At 44.1% G+C, this 18765-nt stretch overlaps 1 protein-coding gene and 1 long non-coding RNA gene across 2 annotated transcripts; both read right to left on the bottom strand.

The window, feature by feature from the left end:
* Positions 1-571: 571 nt before the first annotated feature.
* LOC121567000 lies at positions 572-10707 on the bottom strand. Its single transcript, XM_041876944.1, has 7 exons — positions 10645-10707; positions 10282-10384; positions 9830-9958; positions 8862-8960; positions 5289-5459; positions 4883-5176; positions 572-681 (listed from the first exon to the last, which is right to left on the bottom strand). Exons 1-7 carry the CDS (start codon positions 10705-10707, stop codon positions 599-601), a joined length of 942 nt encoding a protein of 313 aa, XP_041732878.1. The 3' UTR covers positions 572-598.
* A 1901-nt stretch (positions 10708-12608) lies between these two features.
* LOC121566893 lies at positions 12609-17801 on the bottom strand. Its single transcript, XR_006001018.1, has 7 exons — positions 17412-17801; positions 17186-17279; positions 16906-17050; positions 16717-16776; positions 14032-14097; positions 12957-13916; positions 12609-12863 (listed from the first exon to the last, which is right to left on the bottom strand). It is a non-coding gene; the product is annotated as an uncharacterized LOC121566893 (long non-coding RNA).
* Positions 17802-18765: the final 964 nt, after the last annotated feature.

An 18765-nucleotide genomic window follows, 5' to 3' on the forward strand; every position in this document is an offset into this window, starting at 1 on the left:
CAGACGCTCTTATCCAGAGCGACTTACAGGAGCAATTAGGGTTAAGTGCCTTGCTCAAGGGCACATCGACAGATTTTTCACCTAGTCAGCTCGGGGATTAGAACCAGAGACCTTTTGGTTACTGGCACAACGCTCTTAACCACTAAGCTACCTGCCGCCCCGAGCAAATAATGTGTATGTGCCACCTAAGAGTTTAAAAACCAATCATGTCTGTGTGTGTGTCTTCATTCAGGTTGAAGTTCACAGTGGAAGAGAAGCAGGGGTCCATTGTGACCATGGAGGAGGACACTGGCACTGCAGAGTGCCAGAAAATACAGAAACCGAATAAGTGCAAAGGTACATGGACCTATCTTTAATTTATCACTGACTATTTTCTTTGTCTCCACTGTACACGAGTATGGGCTGTCATCTCTATAGTACAGCACAGTTGTCTTAGTTGTTTATTAATGTACCAGCAATGACAGTGAAAGTTGACTAAGTTATCAACAGCATGTATTGCTAAGTTTGAGGCAACGATTAAAACACATTACCATTCTATCATGTGTAAAAATAAAATGAATGATGACTGAAATAAAATAAAACATTTATTTTTCATATTTCAGAATGCAAGTATAGGAACTCTGTAAGAACAGTGGAGACAGTGGTGAAGTCCAGAGTCAGGGAGGTTAGTTAGAACGGCATCTAAGAGAAGAACAGGGAAGGAACAGGGAAGGAACAGGGAAGGAACAGGGAAGGAACAGGGAAGGGAAGAACCGTTATGACATGGATGTTATTATGCAATAAACAGGTCAAACTGGTGAAATTGTTAGATTTTCTGTAAACAGTAACAATATATGTCACGTCTATTTGAACTGCACCTAGTTATTTTCAAGGAAGTACAGTCAGTATAGGCAATTCCATCATCAATTGAGTAAATTTGTGAATTTAGTAAAAGCAAGTGATTTCAAATTCTAAATTTTTTAAAATTATGTTCATAAAGGGGCAGAGAGAAGATTTAATCAGATGGAAGCCAGGCTCCTGGTAAGTAGGCTGCTATGACAGAGTGTTGTCACTTTTACTATCTATTGGGACATATGCAGTGCTTGACCTGGGTTGGATCTCACCGGAGCTGAGAACTGGCACCTCAGATTTACTACTGCTTGAGCTCCTGTTCCTCTTATAGAATATTAGCTCAAAGTATTGGCACCCAAAATGAGTACTGGCAGCTATTTTTGTCCAAATCAAGCACTGCACCTAGGTCCATGATTCGATTCTTGCTGAATCCCAAATTAGTCTCTTCCCCTCACCCCTCCATTTGTGCATTCATGCGCACCTCTGCCATTTGCACAAGTGTCCCAAAACAGAGAAGTATGTAAGTTATGTAAGTCAGGAAAAAATTTAAACATAAAAGTTATTTCTTGAATTCTTCCATTTTACTTATCTTGATGTGGTTTGTTCTTTTTGTTGTTGTTGTTGGTTTCATTGCAGTGGCAGAAAATGGCAGAGCACCTGGGACCACCTACCTGCCATCTCCTAAAGCCCATTCCTGTCCCTATACCTGTGAAGGAGCTCTCTCATTCTCTCTCTTTCTCTATCTACTCCCCCACGTATCTCCATATAATACATCTTCTTCAGTTTCAAACGTGTGGTCTGTGCTTTACGAAGACATTGTTAGGAATTATTAGGATCCAATGTAATCCTATATTATTGTTTAATGGCATAAACATAAACATGTACATGCAGTATGACAGATCTACAAGTTGTACAATGAATCAGGAGAGCAGTAGATACGGCAGTCGGCAGAGCCAGGAGGACACAATGGTAGATGTCATACAGTGAGGGGAAAAAAATATTTGATCCCCTGCTGATTTTGTACGTTTGCCCACTGACAAAGAAATTATCAGTCTATAATTTTAATGGTAGGTTTATTTGAAAAGTGAGAGATAGAATAACAACAACAAAATCCAGAAAAACGCATGTCAAAAATGTTATACATTTATTTGCATTTTAATGAGGGAAATAAGTATTTGACCCCCTCTCAATCAGAAAGATTTCTGGCTCGCAGGTGTCTTTTATACAGGTAACGAGCTGAGATTAGGAGCACACTCTTAAAGGGAGTGCTCCTAATCTCAGCTTGTTACCTGTATAAAAGACACCTGTCCACAGAAGCAATCAATCAATCAGATTCCAAACTCTCCACCATAGCCAAGACCAAAGAGCTCTCCAAGGATTTCAGGTACAAGATTGTAGACCTACACAAGGCTGGAATGGGCTACAAGACCATCGCCAAGCAGCTTGGTGAGAAGGTGACAACAGTTGGTGCGATTATTCGCAAATGGAAGAAACACAAAATAACTGTCAATCTCCCTCGGCCTGGGGCTCCATGCAAGATCTCACCTCGTGGAGTTGCAATGATCATAAGAACGGTGAGGAATCAGCCCAGAAATACACGGGAGGATCTTGTCAATGATCTCAAGGCAGCTGGGACCATATTCACCAAGAAAACAATTGGTAACACACTACGCCGTGAAGGACTGAATTCCTGCAGCGCCCGCAAGGTCCCCCTGCTCAAGAAAGCACATGTACAGGCCCGTATGACAATGAACATCTGAATGATTCAGAGGAGAACTGGGTGATAGTGTTGTGGTCAGATGAGACCAAAATCGAGCTCTTTGGCATCAACTTAACTCGCCGTGTTTGGAGGAGGAGGAATGCTGCCTATGACCCCAAGAACACCATCCCCACCGTCAAACATGGAGGTGGAAACATTATGCTTTGGGGGTGTTTTTCTGCTAAGGGGACAGGACAACTTCACCTCATCAAAGGGACGATGGACGGGGCCATGTACCGTCAAATCTTGGGTGAGAACCTCCTTCCCTCAGCCAGGGCATTGAAAATGGGTCGTGGATGGGTATTCCAGCATGACAATGACCCAAAACACACGGCCAAGGTAACAAAGGAGTGGCTCAAGAATAAGCACATTAAGGTCCTGGAGTGGCCTAGCCAGTCTCCAGACCTTATTCCCATAGAAAATCTGTGGAGGGAGCTGAAGGTTCGAGTTGCCAAACGTCAGCCTCGAAACCTTAATGACTTGGAGAAGATCTGCAAAGAGGAGTGGAACAAAATCCCTCCTGAGATGTGTGCAAACCTAGTGGCCAACTACAAGAAACGTCTGACCTCTGTGATTGCCAACAAGGGTTTTGCCACCAAGTACTAAGTCATGTTTTGCAGAGGGGTCAAATAATTATTTCCCTCATTAAAATGCAAATCAATTTATAACATTTTTGATATGCGTTTTTCTGGATTTTTTTGTTGTTATTCTGTCTCTCACTGTTCAAATAAACCTACCATAAAAATTATAGACTGATTATTTATTTATCAGTGGGCAAACGTACAAAATCAGCAGGGGATCAAATACTTTTTTCCCTCACTGTATGTAAATGTTTATAAAAAACGGTTTTATATTGGAGCCTTGAGAACCTCGGAAATATACTATTTAAAACATTCTACACCCTTTATTTGGCCATTCAACCCCTATACCCATTATTCGCATAATGGCCATAACCGCACCTCTATTACCATGGTCTTCATCACAGCATATTTCTGATAAGCAAGACGATTATGCACTGAATTCACACTGCCTATCCAAATAGAGCAGCTGTGCCATGATTTGGCTTTCACCTTTAGATAACACATCCCTCTGTTAAGTAGCCCACAGAACCCAAGCAGGTAAACACACCTGTCGCAAAACATGCCGCATGTCAATATGATGCAGAGGTAACCTAAAGAAAGAATGATAAACATAACAGCATGGTAGGCTATATATACAGCATATAACTGATGATATACACGTAGGCCGATATGTATTTTAATCTATAGCTACACCTAGCCTATTATAGGCCTATAATAAACTCCTCTATGAATATTCGCTCATTATCGCAAATAGCCCTATATTGCGAAGCCAATTTGAAGGTCAGTCTGCAATATAATAAGCTATAATATGTTGTTCCCAGTTAGAAATGGAAACAGGAGCCCTGCGGCCTAAATAGTGGAACACTGTATCAGCCCTTCAAAATTCCCTCATTCTTCATGACACCCCTCACGCAGGTCCACTGATGTTGGAATTTGCCTACATATTCAATCTAAGTATTTGCTTTTCAAAATGCAATATTCCATCACTTTCGCTGATTGTTTTCTCATTACTCACAATAAAATCATTAGGCCTACTAAAGTTGTTCAGACCAATCCACTGCTCATAACCTGTATAAATCAGCATTGTGCCAGGTGCCTATCTTAGTAAGCTATAGTTTGTGAACTTTATAATGTACATTTCTATATTTTTTTATACCATGAATATATCGATTGACATCAATTAATTTTGGTAAAACAACTATTAAATAATATGCTGTTGTAAATACGCATACTATGTGATTGTCCTTCATCAGCCAGTAAGCTTTAACAGGACATGTCCTACAATTTGAAATTACGCACTGCTGAAATATATGGGTTGGGCAACAGTACATTCCACTGAATATCAGATTAGAAAGATGATGTTGTACTTACAATGTTGCAAGGGGCAGCAATGGCTTGCAGCATGTTGCACCAACACTTTTTATTACATCAAAATAATTCATTCATACTATGTAATTGATTGAAACACACACTCAGAGCTGTTAGTGCTTAATGCATTTATTTATTAAGACCTTTATTTATTTATTTTAGCAGTCCCATTGAGATCAAGGACTCTTTTGCAACTCACAATTACACAAAGATCTCAATCATGCCTAAAAGTCACATGTAAAGCAGTAAATGATTTACAATTCCATTACACAAAATAGTGTGGAGGGTATTTGTAAAGCAAGACAAAAGGTTCAGTCCAAAAATAGTATAAACCTGAACTTACTCTGATCTTGCAGCTGTTGGGACAGTGCCTCCAGAGTTCCCGCTGCTCTTTGTAAGCTCCCCCAGTGCCTCTTCATCTCCTGCCCCAGTGCCTCCAGAGTTCCCGCTGCTCTTTGTAGGCTCCCCCAGTGCCTCTTCATCTCCTGCCCCAGTGCCTCCAGAGTTCCCCTTGCTCTTTGTAGGCTCCCCCAGTGCCTCTTCATCTCCTGCCCCAGGATCCACTCTTCCTCCTGCAGTCTGTTCACCAACATCAGTCTGTCGAAGATTGCCTTTTTGATGGCAAGATGGCTGTTGCCTGTGAGATGTAAACTCACAGAGGTATATAACAGAACAACAGCATTGATTGCAGCCTACGCTGAAGGTAAACATTCAATCACAATAGATAACTTCTGCAATCATATACTTACTGGTGCCAAGTCTCTGCCATGGCCACACAAAGTTGTCAGTATTGAGCAGCTCATCCACTGTGGGGAGCCTAAACTCTGCCTGCTGCTCGTGAAGTTGAACAATGGCAGTTGTCAAGGCTGCTTTGTCCTCAACTATTTTTCTCAGAATCTGATGCCTCCTCTTGTTGCCGTCTGAATAAAAAGGGGTGATTAGACGGACTGTATATTAAGATATATTACATGACTATTGTGACACTCTGGCTCCGGGACTTTTATATTTGAGCCAGGGTGTATTTGTTTTGTTGGGTTTTGGTTTGGTGATGTTGGGTTTTGGGTGTATTTCTATGTTTGCAGTTCTGTGGGGTTTATGTCTAGGTTTGGTCAATGACTCCCAACCGGAGGTAACGAGTGTCAGCTGTCGGCTCGTTATCTCTGATTGGGAGCCATATTTAATCTGATTGTTTTCCTGTGGGAATTGTGGGTTTTTGTTCCAGGTTCAGTCATAGTCACTGTAGGACTTCACTATCGTCATTTGTTTGTTGTTTTCGTGGTTGCTTTTATTTAATAAAGTCATCATGTTCACTCCACGCGCTGCGTATTGGTCCGTTTCCTCAGACGATCGTGACAGAAAAACCCACCATAAGAGGACCAAGCAGCGTGTCAAGCGGCAACAGGATTTATGGACGCCTATCAAGGATTCATGGACATGGGAGGAGATACTGGATGGAAAGGGTCCTTGGGCACAACCGGGAGAATATCGCCGCCCTCGTGAAGAGCTGGAGGCAGCTAAAGCCGAGAGGAGGTGGTATGAGGAGGCAGCACGGAGTCGAGGCTGGAAGCCCGTGGGTACTACCCAAAAATTTCTTGGGGGGGCTAAAAGGGAGTGTGGCGAAGTCAGGTAGGAGACCTGCGCCTACTCCCTGGACTGACCGTGGAGAGCGAGAGTACGGGCAGACACCGTGTTACGCAGTAGAGCGCATGGTGTCTCCTGTACGCAGGCATAGCCCGGTTCGGTACATTCCAGCTCCACGTATCGGCCGGGCTAGATTGAGCATTGAGCCGGATGTCATGAAGCCGGCCCAACGCATCAGGCCACCAGTGCGTCTCCTCGGGCCGGCTTACATGGCACCAGCCTTACGCATGGTGTCCCCGGTTCGCCTACATAGCCCGGTGCGGGTTATTCCTCCTTCCCGTACTGGTCGGGCGACGGGGAGTATACAACCAGGTAAGGTTGGGCAGGCTCAGTGCTCAAGGGAGCCAGTACGCCTGCACGGTCCGGTATTTCCGGCGCCACCTCCCCGCTCCAGTCCAGTACCACCAGTGCCTACACCACGCACCAAGCCTCCTGTGTGTCCCCAGAGTCCTGTGCGTCCTGTTGCTGCACCCCGCACTAGCCCTGAGATGCGTGCCCTCAGCCCGGGACCACCAGTTCCGGCACCACGCACTAGGCCTTATGTGCGTCCCCAGGGTCCAGCATGCCCTGTTGCTACTCCCCGCACTAGCCCTGAGATGCGTGTCCTCAGCCCGGGACCACCAGTTCCGGCACCACGCACTAGGCCTTATGTGCGTCCCCAGGGTCCAGCATGCCCTGTTGCTACTCCCCGCACTAGCCCTGAGATGCGTGTCCTCAGCCCGGGACCACCAGTTCCGGCACCACGCACTAGGCCTTATGTGCGTCTCGGCCGGCCAGAGTCTGCCGTCTGCCCAACGGCGCCTGAACTGCCCGTCTGCCCAACGGCGCCTGAACTGCCCAACGGCGCCTGAACTGCCCGTCTGCCCAACGGCGCTTGAACTGCCCGTCTGCCCAACGGCGCCTGAACTGCCTGTCTGCCCAACGCCGTCTGAACTGTCCGTCTGCCAAGCGCTGCATAAGCCGCCCGTCTGCCATGAGCCTTCAGAGCCGTCCGCCAGACCGGAGCCGCTAGAGCCTTCCGCCAGACAGGATCAGCCAGAGCCTTCCGCCAGACAGGATCAGCCAGAGCCTTCCGCCAGACAGGAGCCGCTAGAGCCTTCCGCCAGACAGGATCAGCCAGAGCCTTCCGCCAGACAGGATCAGCCAGAGCCTTCCGCCAGACAGGATCAGCCAGAGCCTTTCGCCAGACAGGATCAGCCAGAGCCTTCCGCCAGACAGGATCAGCCAGAGCCTTCTGCCAGACAGGATCAGCCAGAGCCTTCAGCCAGCCATGAGCAGCCAGATCCTTCAGCCAGCCATGAGCAGCCAGATCCGTCGGCCAGCCATGAGCAGCCAGATCCGTCGGCCAGCCATGAGCAGCCAGATCCGTCGGCCAGCCATGAGCAGCCAGATCCGTCAGCCAGCCATGAGCAGCCAGATCCTTCAGCCAGCCATGAGCCGTCCAGCCAGGATCCGCCAGAGCCGTCCAGCCAGGATCCGCCAGAGCCAGCCAGCCAGGATCCGCCATTGAGTCCGGTGCTGTCCCTTAGCCCGGTGCTGCCCCTTATCCTGGTGCTGCCCCTTAGTCCGGTACTGCCCCTTAGTCCGGTGCTGCCCCTTAGTCCGGTGCTGCCCGTTAGTCCGGTGCCGCCCCTTAATCCAGTGGGGTTTAGTTGGGGGGTGGTCATATGGAGGAGGCTACGGAAGCGGATAGTGACTAAGGTGGGGTGGGGACCACGACCAGGGCCAGAGCCGCCACCGTGGACAGACGCCCACCCAGACCCTCCCATAGACTGTATGCTGGTGCGCCCGGAGTTCGCACCTTTAGGGGGGGGTACTGTGACACTCTGGCTCCGGGACTTTTATATTTGAGCCAGGGTGTATTTGTTTTGTTGGGTTTTGGTTTGGTGATGTTGGGTTTTGGGTGTATTTCTATGTTTGCAGTTCTGTGGGGTTTATGTCTAGGTTTGGTCAATGACTCCCAATCGGAGGTAACGAGTGTCAGCTGTCGGCTCGTTATCTCTGATTGGGAGCCATATTTAATCTGATTGTTTTCCTGTGGGAATTGTGGGTTTTTGTTCCAGGTTCAGTCATAGTCACTGTAGGACTTCACTATCGTCATTTGTTTGTTGTTTTCGTGGTTGCTTTTATTTAATAAAGTCATCATGTTCACTCCACGCGCTGCGTATTGGTCCGTTTCCTCAGACGATCGTGACAACTATAAGTTATAGAGCTACTATAGAGGCACAAACAAAGAGAGTAATAATAATAATAATAATATAATATGCCATTTAGCAGACGCTTTTATCCAAAGCGACTTACAGTCATGCGTGCATACATTTTTATTTATTTTTATTTATTTTTTTGTGTATGGGTGGTCCCGGGGATCGAACCCACTACCTTGGCGTTACAAGCGCCGTGCTCTACCAGCTGAGCTACAGAGGACCACATTTGTTGTCATACAGTTATAACATTATACAAGGCATGCAGAGTTGTGGCTCACAAGATACTCTGCTGTTTATGGTCACGTAATTTCTCAGTTTAATGAAATGTTTTGCATTAGATCAATTAATAACATAGGTCATGTCTACATTTGATCATAAAGATGGTCTGATGTGTATGACTAATGCATTTTCTTTCACAAATCAGTTTTACTGCTTGATTAATAATGTGTTTGAGGTCATATTGTTGTTGGGGCTTACCTGTCAAACGGTAGAGGTAGTATTCCCTCTGTTTCACACTGAGGTAAAGCCCCTCAATCTTCTTCTGGAGATGCCCAGTCTGACTATCCTGAAGTGTGGCTGTCAAACATATGGCAAGTTACAAATATGACTCCACTGACATCAATGCAATTATGAAGTAGAGAGACAGAGAAACATTCACTTTTCTACATGTTGGATTCTGGCTTGAAATATACTTATTCCTGTCATCATATTAGAACGTATTGATTACTTTACATGTATAAAAAATGTATATGTTAGGAGTTCATATGAAGGGTGAATAGGAACTTTGGGTGTGGAAAGTTACTGAGTGAGACAAGGGGAAGTGCAGAAAGTTAATATTCTGTTCAAACATGTTGTTGCTGAATATTAAGATTTCTAAGGAAGGAGGCAAAGGGTAGAAGTTTGGTTTCAGTTCCTGATAAGGCAGGCCAGCTGCTGTGGAACCAGGGCCATGAGGGATGTGGAGCACAGCAGTTGAAGAGAGAAGACACCGCTGGGAGGGGGGCCATAAGGGCCCACTCCGAAAACCAACTGACTACAGTCCTATCCCATACATTTTTTACATTGACATTTTAGTCATTTAGCATACGCTCTTATCCAGAGCGACTTACAGTTAGTGAGTGCATACATTTTTCATACTGGCCCCCCGTGGGAATCGAACCCACAACCCTGGCGTCGCAAACGCCATGCGCCTACCAACTGAGCTACACGGGGCCACACCCATGAGGGTCCTAGACTTAGGCAGGCCATGACGATACCAGTGAGAGGAACCTATTGTGTTTCTGCCTAACAGAGAAGGAGTGTTTATCTTTGACATGCAAGGCGGTGACTCCGCCTAGTCGAAAGGTAAAAATATATGCTTGTAGGTAGAATAAACTTGGTTTGAGCTTTTTCTGGTTGTCCGTTTGAGTTGTTGCTCTATTTGTTCAGAACCTAACATACTGTACCTTCAGGCCACTGCTGCACCTCAGCAGCCCACTCCTGAAGCACAGTGTCGTTGATGTCCAGCTCTGCCCTGAACCTCAGCAGCCCACTCCTGAAGCACAGTGTCGTTGATGTCCAGCTCTGCCCTGAACCTCAGCAGCCCACTCCTGAAGCACAGTGTCGTTGATGTCCAGCTCTGCCCTGAACCTCAGCAGTCCACTCCTGAAGCACAGTGTCGTTGATGTCCAGCTCTGCCCTGAACCTCAGCAGTCCACTCCTGAAGCACAGTGTCGTTGATGTCCAGCTCTGCCCTGAACCTCAGCAGCCCACTCCTGAAGCACAGTGTCGTTGATGTCCAGCTCTGCCCTGCACCTCAGCAGCCCACTCCTGAAGCACAGTGTCGTTGATGTCCAGCTCTGCCCTGAACCTCAGCAGTCCACTCCTGAAGCACAGTGTCGTTGATGTCCAGCTCTGCCCTGAACCTCAGCAGTCCACTCCTGAAGCACAGTGTCGTTGATGTCCAGCTCTGCCTGCTTTTCTTCAAGGAGGCTGGTCTCCTCCTTCAGTCTTTTGACGTTCTGAAAAAATACAATTCAATTAAGGAATAACATAGGTGAAGGATCTAAGTTTTCAAGTGAATCACACTAAAAGATTTGACTTTAATGTATACAGTCATCTTGATGTTTTCCTACATCAAGATGACTAATAAAATAATAAAAACCTGAGCCAGGATTGCAGACAGAAGATCAGACACGTAGAAATAGATAAACAAGAATGAGAAAGCAGATACAGGTAAAAATATAATTTTTTTACGAAAGCCCCCCCCAAAAAATAATACTTTCACATATCTCTTTGCCAACATGCGATCCATGTTGGTGAACTTCCTCTTATTCCAGCCCATTGCCAATAGTGTGATAATGTCTGTCCGTACTGTTGGAAAAACATCTTCAGTCAGCTATTCTAATAATTTACTACTGTGTGCCTAACCAATCAACATAAAGATTACAATTACAGTCGTGTAATAAAATAAGATAAAAAACATTGACATTATATAACATCATCATAGCATCATCAGTTAAGCCCAAAAAGTAAATGTCCTTCAATGTCAGCTTCTCCCTTCAGCAGTAACATGTGTCCAAAAAAATGTCCTGCTTTGGGGCAATTTATTTGGTTTCCATTCGTCAATGTTTCTGTTTTTTACGGGGTGGGGTAGTTAGCCCCACGCCCAACCCCCAACATGGAGGACCATGGACTGCTTTGTCTGCCTCCTACCCTTCGTCCCGGCCGGCTTGTTGGACCTGCTGGGAGTATAAACCCCTCCGGCTTAGCGCTCAGGGTCATTGGCGTACGCAAGCCTCTCCTCCGTGGCAAGGTGACAGTCCAGGAGAGGGGCAATTAGGTTTATCTTATTAATTGTGTGCTGGAGCTCAAATATAAAGGACCACTTAATAGTTCAACATTATTAAGGGAATTATGTTGCAATCCTAAACCTTCTTCAGCATTAGTTATGTTATCATAATACACTTACCAGCCTTGGACATGTACTTTGTCATGACAGCAGCTCTGGATATAAAACTCTTCACCTGCTTGACTTCCTCTCCGGTTGTGTGGTCGGCACCAGGCTGATTGCGGCCTCCCCATTTGAGCTATAATGCCATAATGAACAAATACACACAAAAAAAATGTATAATGTATTATTTCTATTATTTAAAAAAGCTTTACAATATCCTTTCTGCATATCACAAAAACAGTCAAGAAGGAAAACAATTACCTCACGAGACCATTCATGCACCTTCACATGCATAACGGAGAGGAGAGGGTGCATTTTTAGAAGCTCCTCCAACTCTGGCCACGCCTGCACAACTTTCTGCAAATTTGGCCAGTATTTGCATGCAACATCGCAGCAGAAAAAGCCCACCGTGCCAGCAGAAGACAGCTCCTTCTGCAAGTACATTGCATAGGCATATATCTCGCCTCTGTACATGTTGAGGGCCTTGAGGAGCACGCCATGTCGGCAAACTGCTATCTCAAGACCCTCCTCATCTACTTTGGCAGATCATTTTCCTGACGTCTCTTTGGCCGCTGTCCACTCTGACGTGCCACACATTCATTTGCCTGGCTTCTACAACATGAAAATCACAGTGAAGTGCAGAGATTAACTTAAAAGAAACAAGTTCTAAACTGGGTGACATTAAGCTATGTTATAGAAACTGTGAGAATAATTACATGATTGGTCTTTGTATGGACATGTTTGACAAAGGATGACACATCATCGTCTTTCGCCAGGAAGACACCATCATAGAAGCCCTTCTCAATACTAAATAGAGAGTCAGACTGCAAGATTAAATCACAAAATTATACATAAAACCAAACCGCCAAGGTGTGGCAAGTATCCTAGAGAGTTGGGTTCCTGGTTCAAATCCCAGACATCTGACCGTGTTGCTCCAACCGCTCTGTGTGTGTGTCTGTGTGTCTCGGAGGGATTTGGATAAAGCAAAAAGACAAATCACTGTCCCACAATGTTTCTTCATGGAAAATGACCTACTAGTGGACAATTCATCTTCTTCTAAAAAGAAGACCAACTGCAATATAACATCACAAACATATAATTAATAACAAAAAGAAGACCAGCATGCACTTTAAGAATGCATAATTATACCCTGAACAAAACATCAACACATAAGTAGGTAGTACACTCATTTATCCCAAGTAGGGAAAGGATGGCGGGGTTGAAAAGTAATAAAGGGGAGTATATATATAAAAAACATGGGGGATTGGAAGTGATGCAGACAATTACATTGATGGAAGTTACAATCTATCTGCAATATTAAGCTGATCTACCCCCAAAGAAAAGAAAAAGAAAAAAGAAAAAAGTACAAACCCTGAGGCTTTCCGGAGCGGTATTGCTTGTGATTCCCATCCACTGATATAGCATGCATCTCCTGTGAGCAGGCAGGACAATGGAGCAGATCGCTTCCACAAAGCTTGTCTATTTCAAACCGCCCATACATCCACTTGAGGAATGCCTTCTGGAATGTGTCGCCACATATCTTTCCACTGTAATAACATGCAAAACATACAGAGGTACATTTTTAGGGACAATTTTTATATTAGGGACAAATATTAACCACTAATTATATACACACTTACCCTGCCAAAGTGCTTTGTTCTTCCGTCAAGCATTCCCACAAAGGCTTGACGGGAGCATCCTGGGGCCAACACCTTCATGTCTTCAACGGACTTGAAGAGGTCCACTGTGAAGATGGTCTGGTGAGTCACGGTGGATGGCCAGTAGCCACTCTTTATAAGTTCATCCAGCCCCACTGTCCAATGTCTCAGACACCCGGAGCAGTTCAGAGCAGGAAGGGACAGGTTGTAGCGCCCTGAGTCAGGAGTAATTATTAGGAAGTAATTAATTACATTCTTTAAAAACATGTGAATAGCAGTCCTTAAAAACCACACTTATCATTTATTCCAATCAGGATGACTTGCTTGCCACTAGTCACTGTCAGGGCACTGTGGGCGCAACCACACAGCTGTGGCACAGCCATGGGCAAAAGACAAACTAGAAACCAAAATGTGACACCAAAGAATCACAAATAAATTGTTGAATATATTTGGACTGTAAATACTGATGCATTGAAAATTGTGCAGCATGACTAAAAAGTTGGTATTGCAGGAGGTGCTATCAGATTTAATTTGAAACACCAAAACAATAAACACACACCTTGCTCCTGGAAGGTAAGGGACCCCTCATCATCTTGATGAATTACGGTGGTTGGGGACAAGGGGCGATAAAGCCCTTAAAACAGAGACTCCCTGTTGTGCAAACCTTGGTGCTATGGGTGGCTATGTCACATGCGGCACAGAGAAGATGCCTGGGCAGGCAATCTCTGCACCGCACAACAGCATCCTCACTGTCGCAATACTGACACTGGCCCAACACAGTACCTTCAGCAGAGAGCATGCTGTCCACCATTGCCTCTCTCTTTTCCCACCACTTTTGTGCACACAAGGCCTGCCTCTCTGCCCAAGTCACCTTTGGGGTTACATGACAATCTGGCCCCATGAAACTCCCCATCAGCTCCTGTAGGTCCTGCATCAGGGAGTCTTGTGGAGATAAAAATAAAATAAACATGACAAATCTCATGAAAAGAATAGCTAGGCTGTTTAAAAAAAATTTAAGGTTGGCATGGCATTTGTTTGGCATTCTAGCATACTGTACCTGTATCTTGTGGGGATAGGTGCAGGAGCATGGGTACTGCAGGAGGATGGGTCCTGGTATTGGAAACTATTAAATAAAAATGGTGTTATATTTCTTCATCAATGCAACTTAAGTATAACTGTGTGTATTGGGTGAAGAGATGAGAATCCACTTTTGCAGATACAGTGGGGAAAAAAAGTATTTAGTCAGCCACCAAATGTGCAAGTTCTCCCACTTAAAAATATGAGAGAGGCCTGTAATTTTCATCATAGGTACACGTCAACTATGACAGACAAAATTAGAAGAAAAAAAATCCAGAAAATCACATTGTAGGATTTTTAATGAATTTATTTGCAAATTATGGTTGAAAATAAGTATTTGGTCAATAACAAAAGTTTCTCAATACTTTGTTATATACCCTTTGTTGGCAATGACACAGGTCAAACGTTTTCTGTAAGTCTTCACAAGGTTTTCACACACTGTTGCTGGTATTTTGGCCCATTCCTCCATGCAGATCTCCTCTAGAGCAGTGATGTTTTGGGGCTGTCGCTGGGCAACACAGACTTTCAACTCCCTCCAAAGATGTTCTATGGGGTTGAGATCTGGAGACTGGCTGGCCACTCCAGGACCTTGATATGCTTCTTACGAAGCCACTCCTTCGTTGCCCGGGCGGTGTGTTTGGGATCATTGTCATGCTGAAAGACCCCGCCACGTTTCATCTTCAATGCCCTTGCTGATGGAAGGAGGGTTTTCACTCAAAATCTCACGATACATGGCCCCATTCATTCTTTCCTTTACACGGATCAGTCGTCCTGGTCCCTTTGCAGAAAAACAGCCCCAAAGCATGATGTTTCCACCCCCATGCTTCACAGTAGGTATGGTGTTCTTTGGATGCAACTCAGCATTCTTTGTCCTCCAAACACGACGAGTTGAGTTTTTACCAAAAAGTTATATTTTGGTTTCATCTGACCATATGACATTCTCCCAATCCTCTTCTGGATCATCCAAATGCACTCTAGCAAACTTCAGACGGGCCTGGACATGTACTGGCTTAAGCAGGGGGACACGTCTTGCAATGCAGGATTTGAGTCCCTGGCGGCGTAGTGTGTTACTGATGGTAGGCTTTGTTACTTTGGTCCCAGCTCTCTGCAGGTCATTCACTAGGTCCCCCCGTGTGGTTCTGGGATTTTTGCTCACCGTTCTTGTGATCATTTTGACCCCACGGGGGTGAGATCTTGCGTGGAGCCCCAGATCGAGGGAGATTATCAGTGGTCTTGTATGTCTTCCATTTCCTAATAATTGCTCCCACAGTTGATTTCTTCAAACCAAGCTGCTTACCTATTGCAGATTCAGTCTTCCCCAGCCTGGTGCAGGTCTACCATTTTGTTTCTGGTGTCCTTTGACAGCTCTTTGGTCTTGGCCATAGTGGAGTTTGGAGTGTGACTGTTTGAGGTTGTGGACAGGTGTCTTTTATACTGATAACAAGTTCAAACAGGTGCCATTAATACAGGTATCGAGTGGAGGACAGAGGAGCCTCTTAAAGAAAAAGTTACAGGTCTGTGAGAGCCAGAAATCTTGCTTGTTTGTAGGTGACCAAATACTTATTTTCCACCATAATTTGCAAATAAATTCATAAAAAATACTACAATGTGATTTTCTGGATTTTTTTTCCTCAATTTGTCTGTCATAGTTGACGTGTACCTATGATGAAAATTACAGGCCTCTCTCATCTTTTTAAGTGGGAGAACTTGCACAATTGGTGGCTGACTAAATACTTTTTTTCCCCACTGTATGTCATAAAATTATGATATACTGTACGTCATTATATTACATTTACATGTCAATAAATGACATGTGCATAACTATGTGGCTTTAATGTACATTAGCAGTGGTTCTTCTTATTTTGAGAGTAATATAACATTTTGAATCTATTTTCAATACATGCAACCCAAGAGTTCATGCCTGCAAGACAGAGGCTTAGGTTACAGTCAATCGGTCTGAGGATTTGAACGCTTTATAGGACTACATTGTATTTAATCCCACATTGAAATGAAAGCCAGTGAGCCAGCTAAAATTGGTCAGTATATTGCAAATACATTTAGTACTAGTTAGAAATGTCCTAATAAGGTAGTCATGCTGCCTGACAAGTTTAATGACGCTAGCCTTGATGAGACCCTTACTCTCTTAGGGTTGTTGTGTGTAGCGTGATTTCCTTAGTGTCAAGCGACCTGGCTTCAAGCCTACCTCAGGTCAATACCCCCTCCTACCATTTGCTACTCTGATGAGCAGAAGTAGGATAGTGTATGAGGGTCAAAAGCATGTCCTGTTAAGGCGTGAGGAATTTGTGATAGAGAAGCACAGGTTGTGTTTTCTGAACCGAGGGAGTAGTGTAACGATCCTAGCCTTGATAAGTCTATTAAGAAATCCCCCAAGGGATATCTCACTCTTGGCATCTCCCTTGGGGTTCCGTTAGGTCAGAGTTTCCCAAACCTTTCCTTGGCTCACATTTTTGTTTTAACTCTTAACAGGCACACATGGTTCAATTAGTCAACTATTCATCAAGCCTTTGACTAATTAAATCAGGTGTGGCAATTTAGGGTTAAAACAAAAATGTGAAACTTCTGGGGGGACCAGTGGAGAGGGTTAGGAAACCTTATTTTAGGGTCAGATGCCCCAGGGTCAAGCTCTAATTAAGGCGGTACTCACCCCCGCCATTAGCTGCAATATGGTCACCTGTTCCGGTAAGGTCCATGTCCTCCGCTGTGACTTTTGATGACAATAATATACAATTAACATGAGGCAGCCAGGACTGGCATATGTTATCTATTTCGATTTTTTTTTTTACACTTTACATGCGTAAACAAACACACAACCAAATAGGTACATAACACTTACCATGTGTTGAGGTCTTCTTAGACCTTTTTTGTCCAGGTCTTTTGTGAATTATGTTGCCTCTGCTGTCCCTCTCTATCCATTGGACAGGGGCAAGGCTAGTGGCAGGAGCAGGTGACCATCGCATTGCAGCTCGCTCCTTCTGATCCTAAAGTATTTATTCAAATCAAACATAGAATGGGAATCGGTCTGTGATTAAAATTACAACACAACATTGTGGTGTGTACCCATAATTCAACTGCCTTCAAAATATACTGGGGAAATGGGAAGAAATATCACTTACAGTTACATATTGTAATGCTGTGCGATAGCTTTCTCGAAGAGCCTCATCAAATGCCACCCGTGCCGCATCCCGCTCTTTGCTCAAGGTCATTTCTCTATTTGGTTTAACATAAACATTATTATATGTTAACCTAGAAAAAAAAGTACCAAAATGGGTGATCATATACTGTGAGACAATCAAATATATATATAGGTGATTCATACATGATAGAAGTAAATTGGTATACCTTGTGGATGGTTGATTTTCATTATCGTGGTTACTGCGTTATATTGTGCAAAAGCAAAAGGCAAAGCCTCCACAGTTAACACTGAAATGTTTTAGTTATTTACCTGCTTTAATTCATGAACATCTCAGGTGCGAACAAAGCTGGTATTATTATTTATGAACTAGATGTGTATTCATATTTACACAATTAGTATACAGACAGGAAAAAATAGAATTACAGTTTACAATGTGCAGACACCTGTGTAGCGATGTAATCATATTTCTATGGCACACACAGGCCATAAATAAACTGACTATGCCATCAAATATCTAATTAAAAGGCAAAATAGTTTATTTTGTTATGTTATGTATGTTATGCAGAGTTATTGTTTATTTTAAATTGGGTGCGGTATTCAACACAACAACAGAACGAACACAATGGTCAGTTCCGGTACAAATGATAAAACGTCAGTTCCGGTACTACGGAATCATGGGAGATTGAGTTTCACATTCCGTCACTCACTGCCAGACACTTTTAAATCATGAAATAAATATCTAAATAATTCGCTATAAAATATTTCCATGCGCTTACACGATTGATATTATTGATTATCTTTTTACATAATTAATAACGGCGAGCAGCTAGCTAAAAAGGCCCAATGTTCACTGGGGTTGGAACCGGCGGGAACCAAAAAGTTAACGTTAGCATACAATATACTGTTGGCCAGAGAGAATAAATATCACTTCCGGTCTACAAGATGAACCAATATACGTCACTGATTGAAATAAAATAGTTTAGAATAATGCGGGCCGAAATACAGAAAATACTAGATTTGTCATTTCTTGTCCAATAACTTACCTCGTTCTCACTGTAAAATAGCTAACGTTAGCTAGCTTCAACCAAATAAGCAGTTATGTTTATTTGTACTAATAGCACAAACTCAGGGCGCATCGAGTTTAAAGAGATTCAGAAGGGGCGTGGCATCAGAGGTATCTGGTAGCGCCATACATTTGTGCTAGGCTTTGAACACACCGACTGTCCCATTGCGTTTCGGTACACCAGAAGTACATTCATTTCCAATTGAACGCTGCGTTTGCCTTACAGCATTGCGTTGCAGAGGCAGTTTCAGTGCGTTCTGTGTGGTGCATATGTTGGATTTATCAAACTGTATGTGAATGCGTGAACGGGTTGACAGAAATGGTAGCAGAAGCTGAATGTTGGAACTGTTGTTGCACACATATCTAGATGATGCTGCATACTATTTTGCGCAATGACACAGTCGGTGTGTTCAAAGCGTTAGTACATAAAAACATTGTGCTAATTTTCGATGCGCCATAAGTTTGTGCTATTAGTACATAAAAACACTGTGCTAATT

This window comes from Coregonus clupeaformis, chromosome 5 (assembly GCF_020615455.1).
Source record: "Coregonus clupeaformis isolate EN_2021a chromosome 5, ASM2061545v1, whole genome shotgun sequence".
NCBI classification, from domain to species: domain Eukaryota; kingdom Metazoa; phylum Chordata; class Actinopteri; order Salmoniformes; family Salmonidae; genus Coregonus; species Coregonus clupeaformis.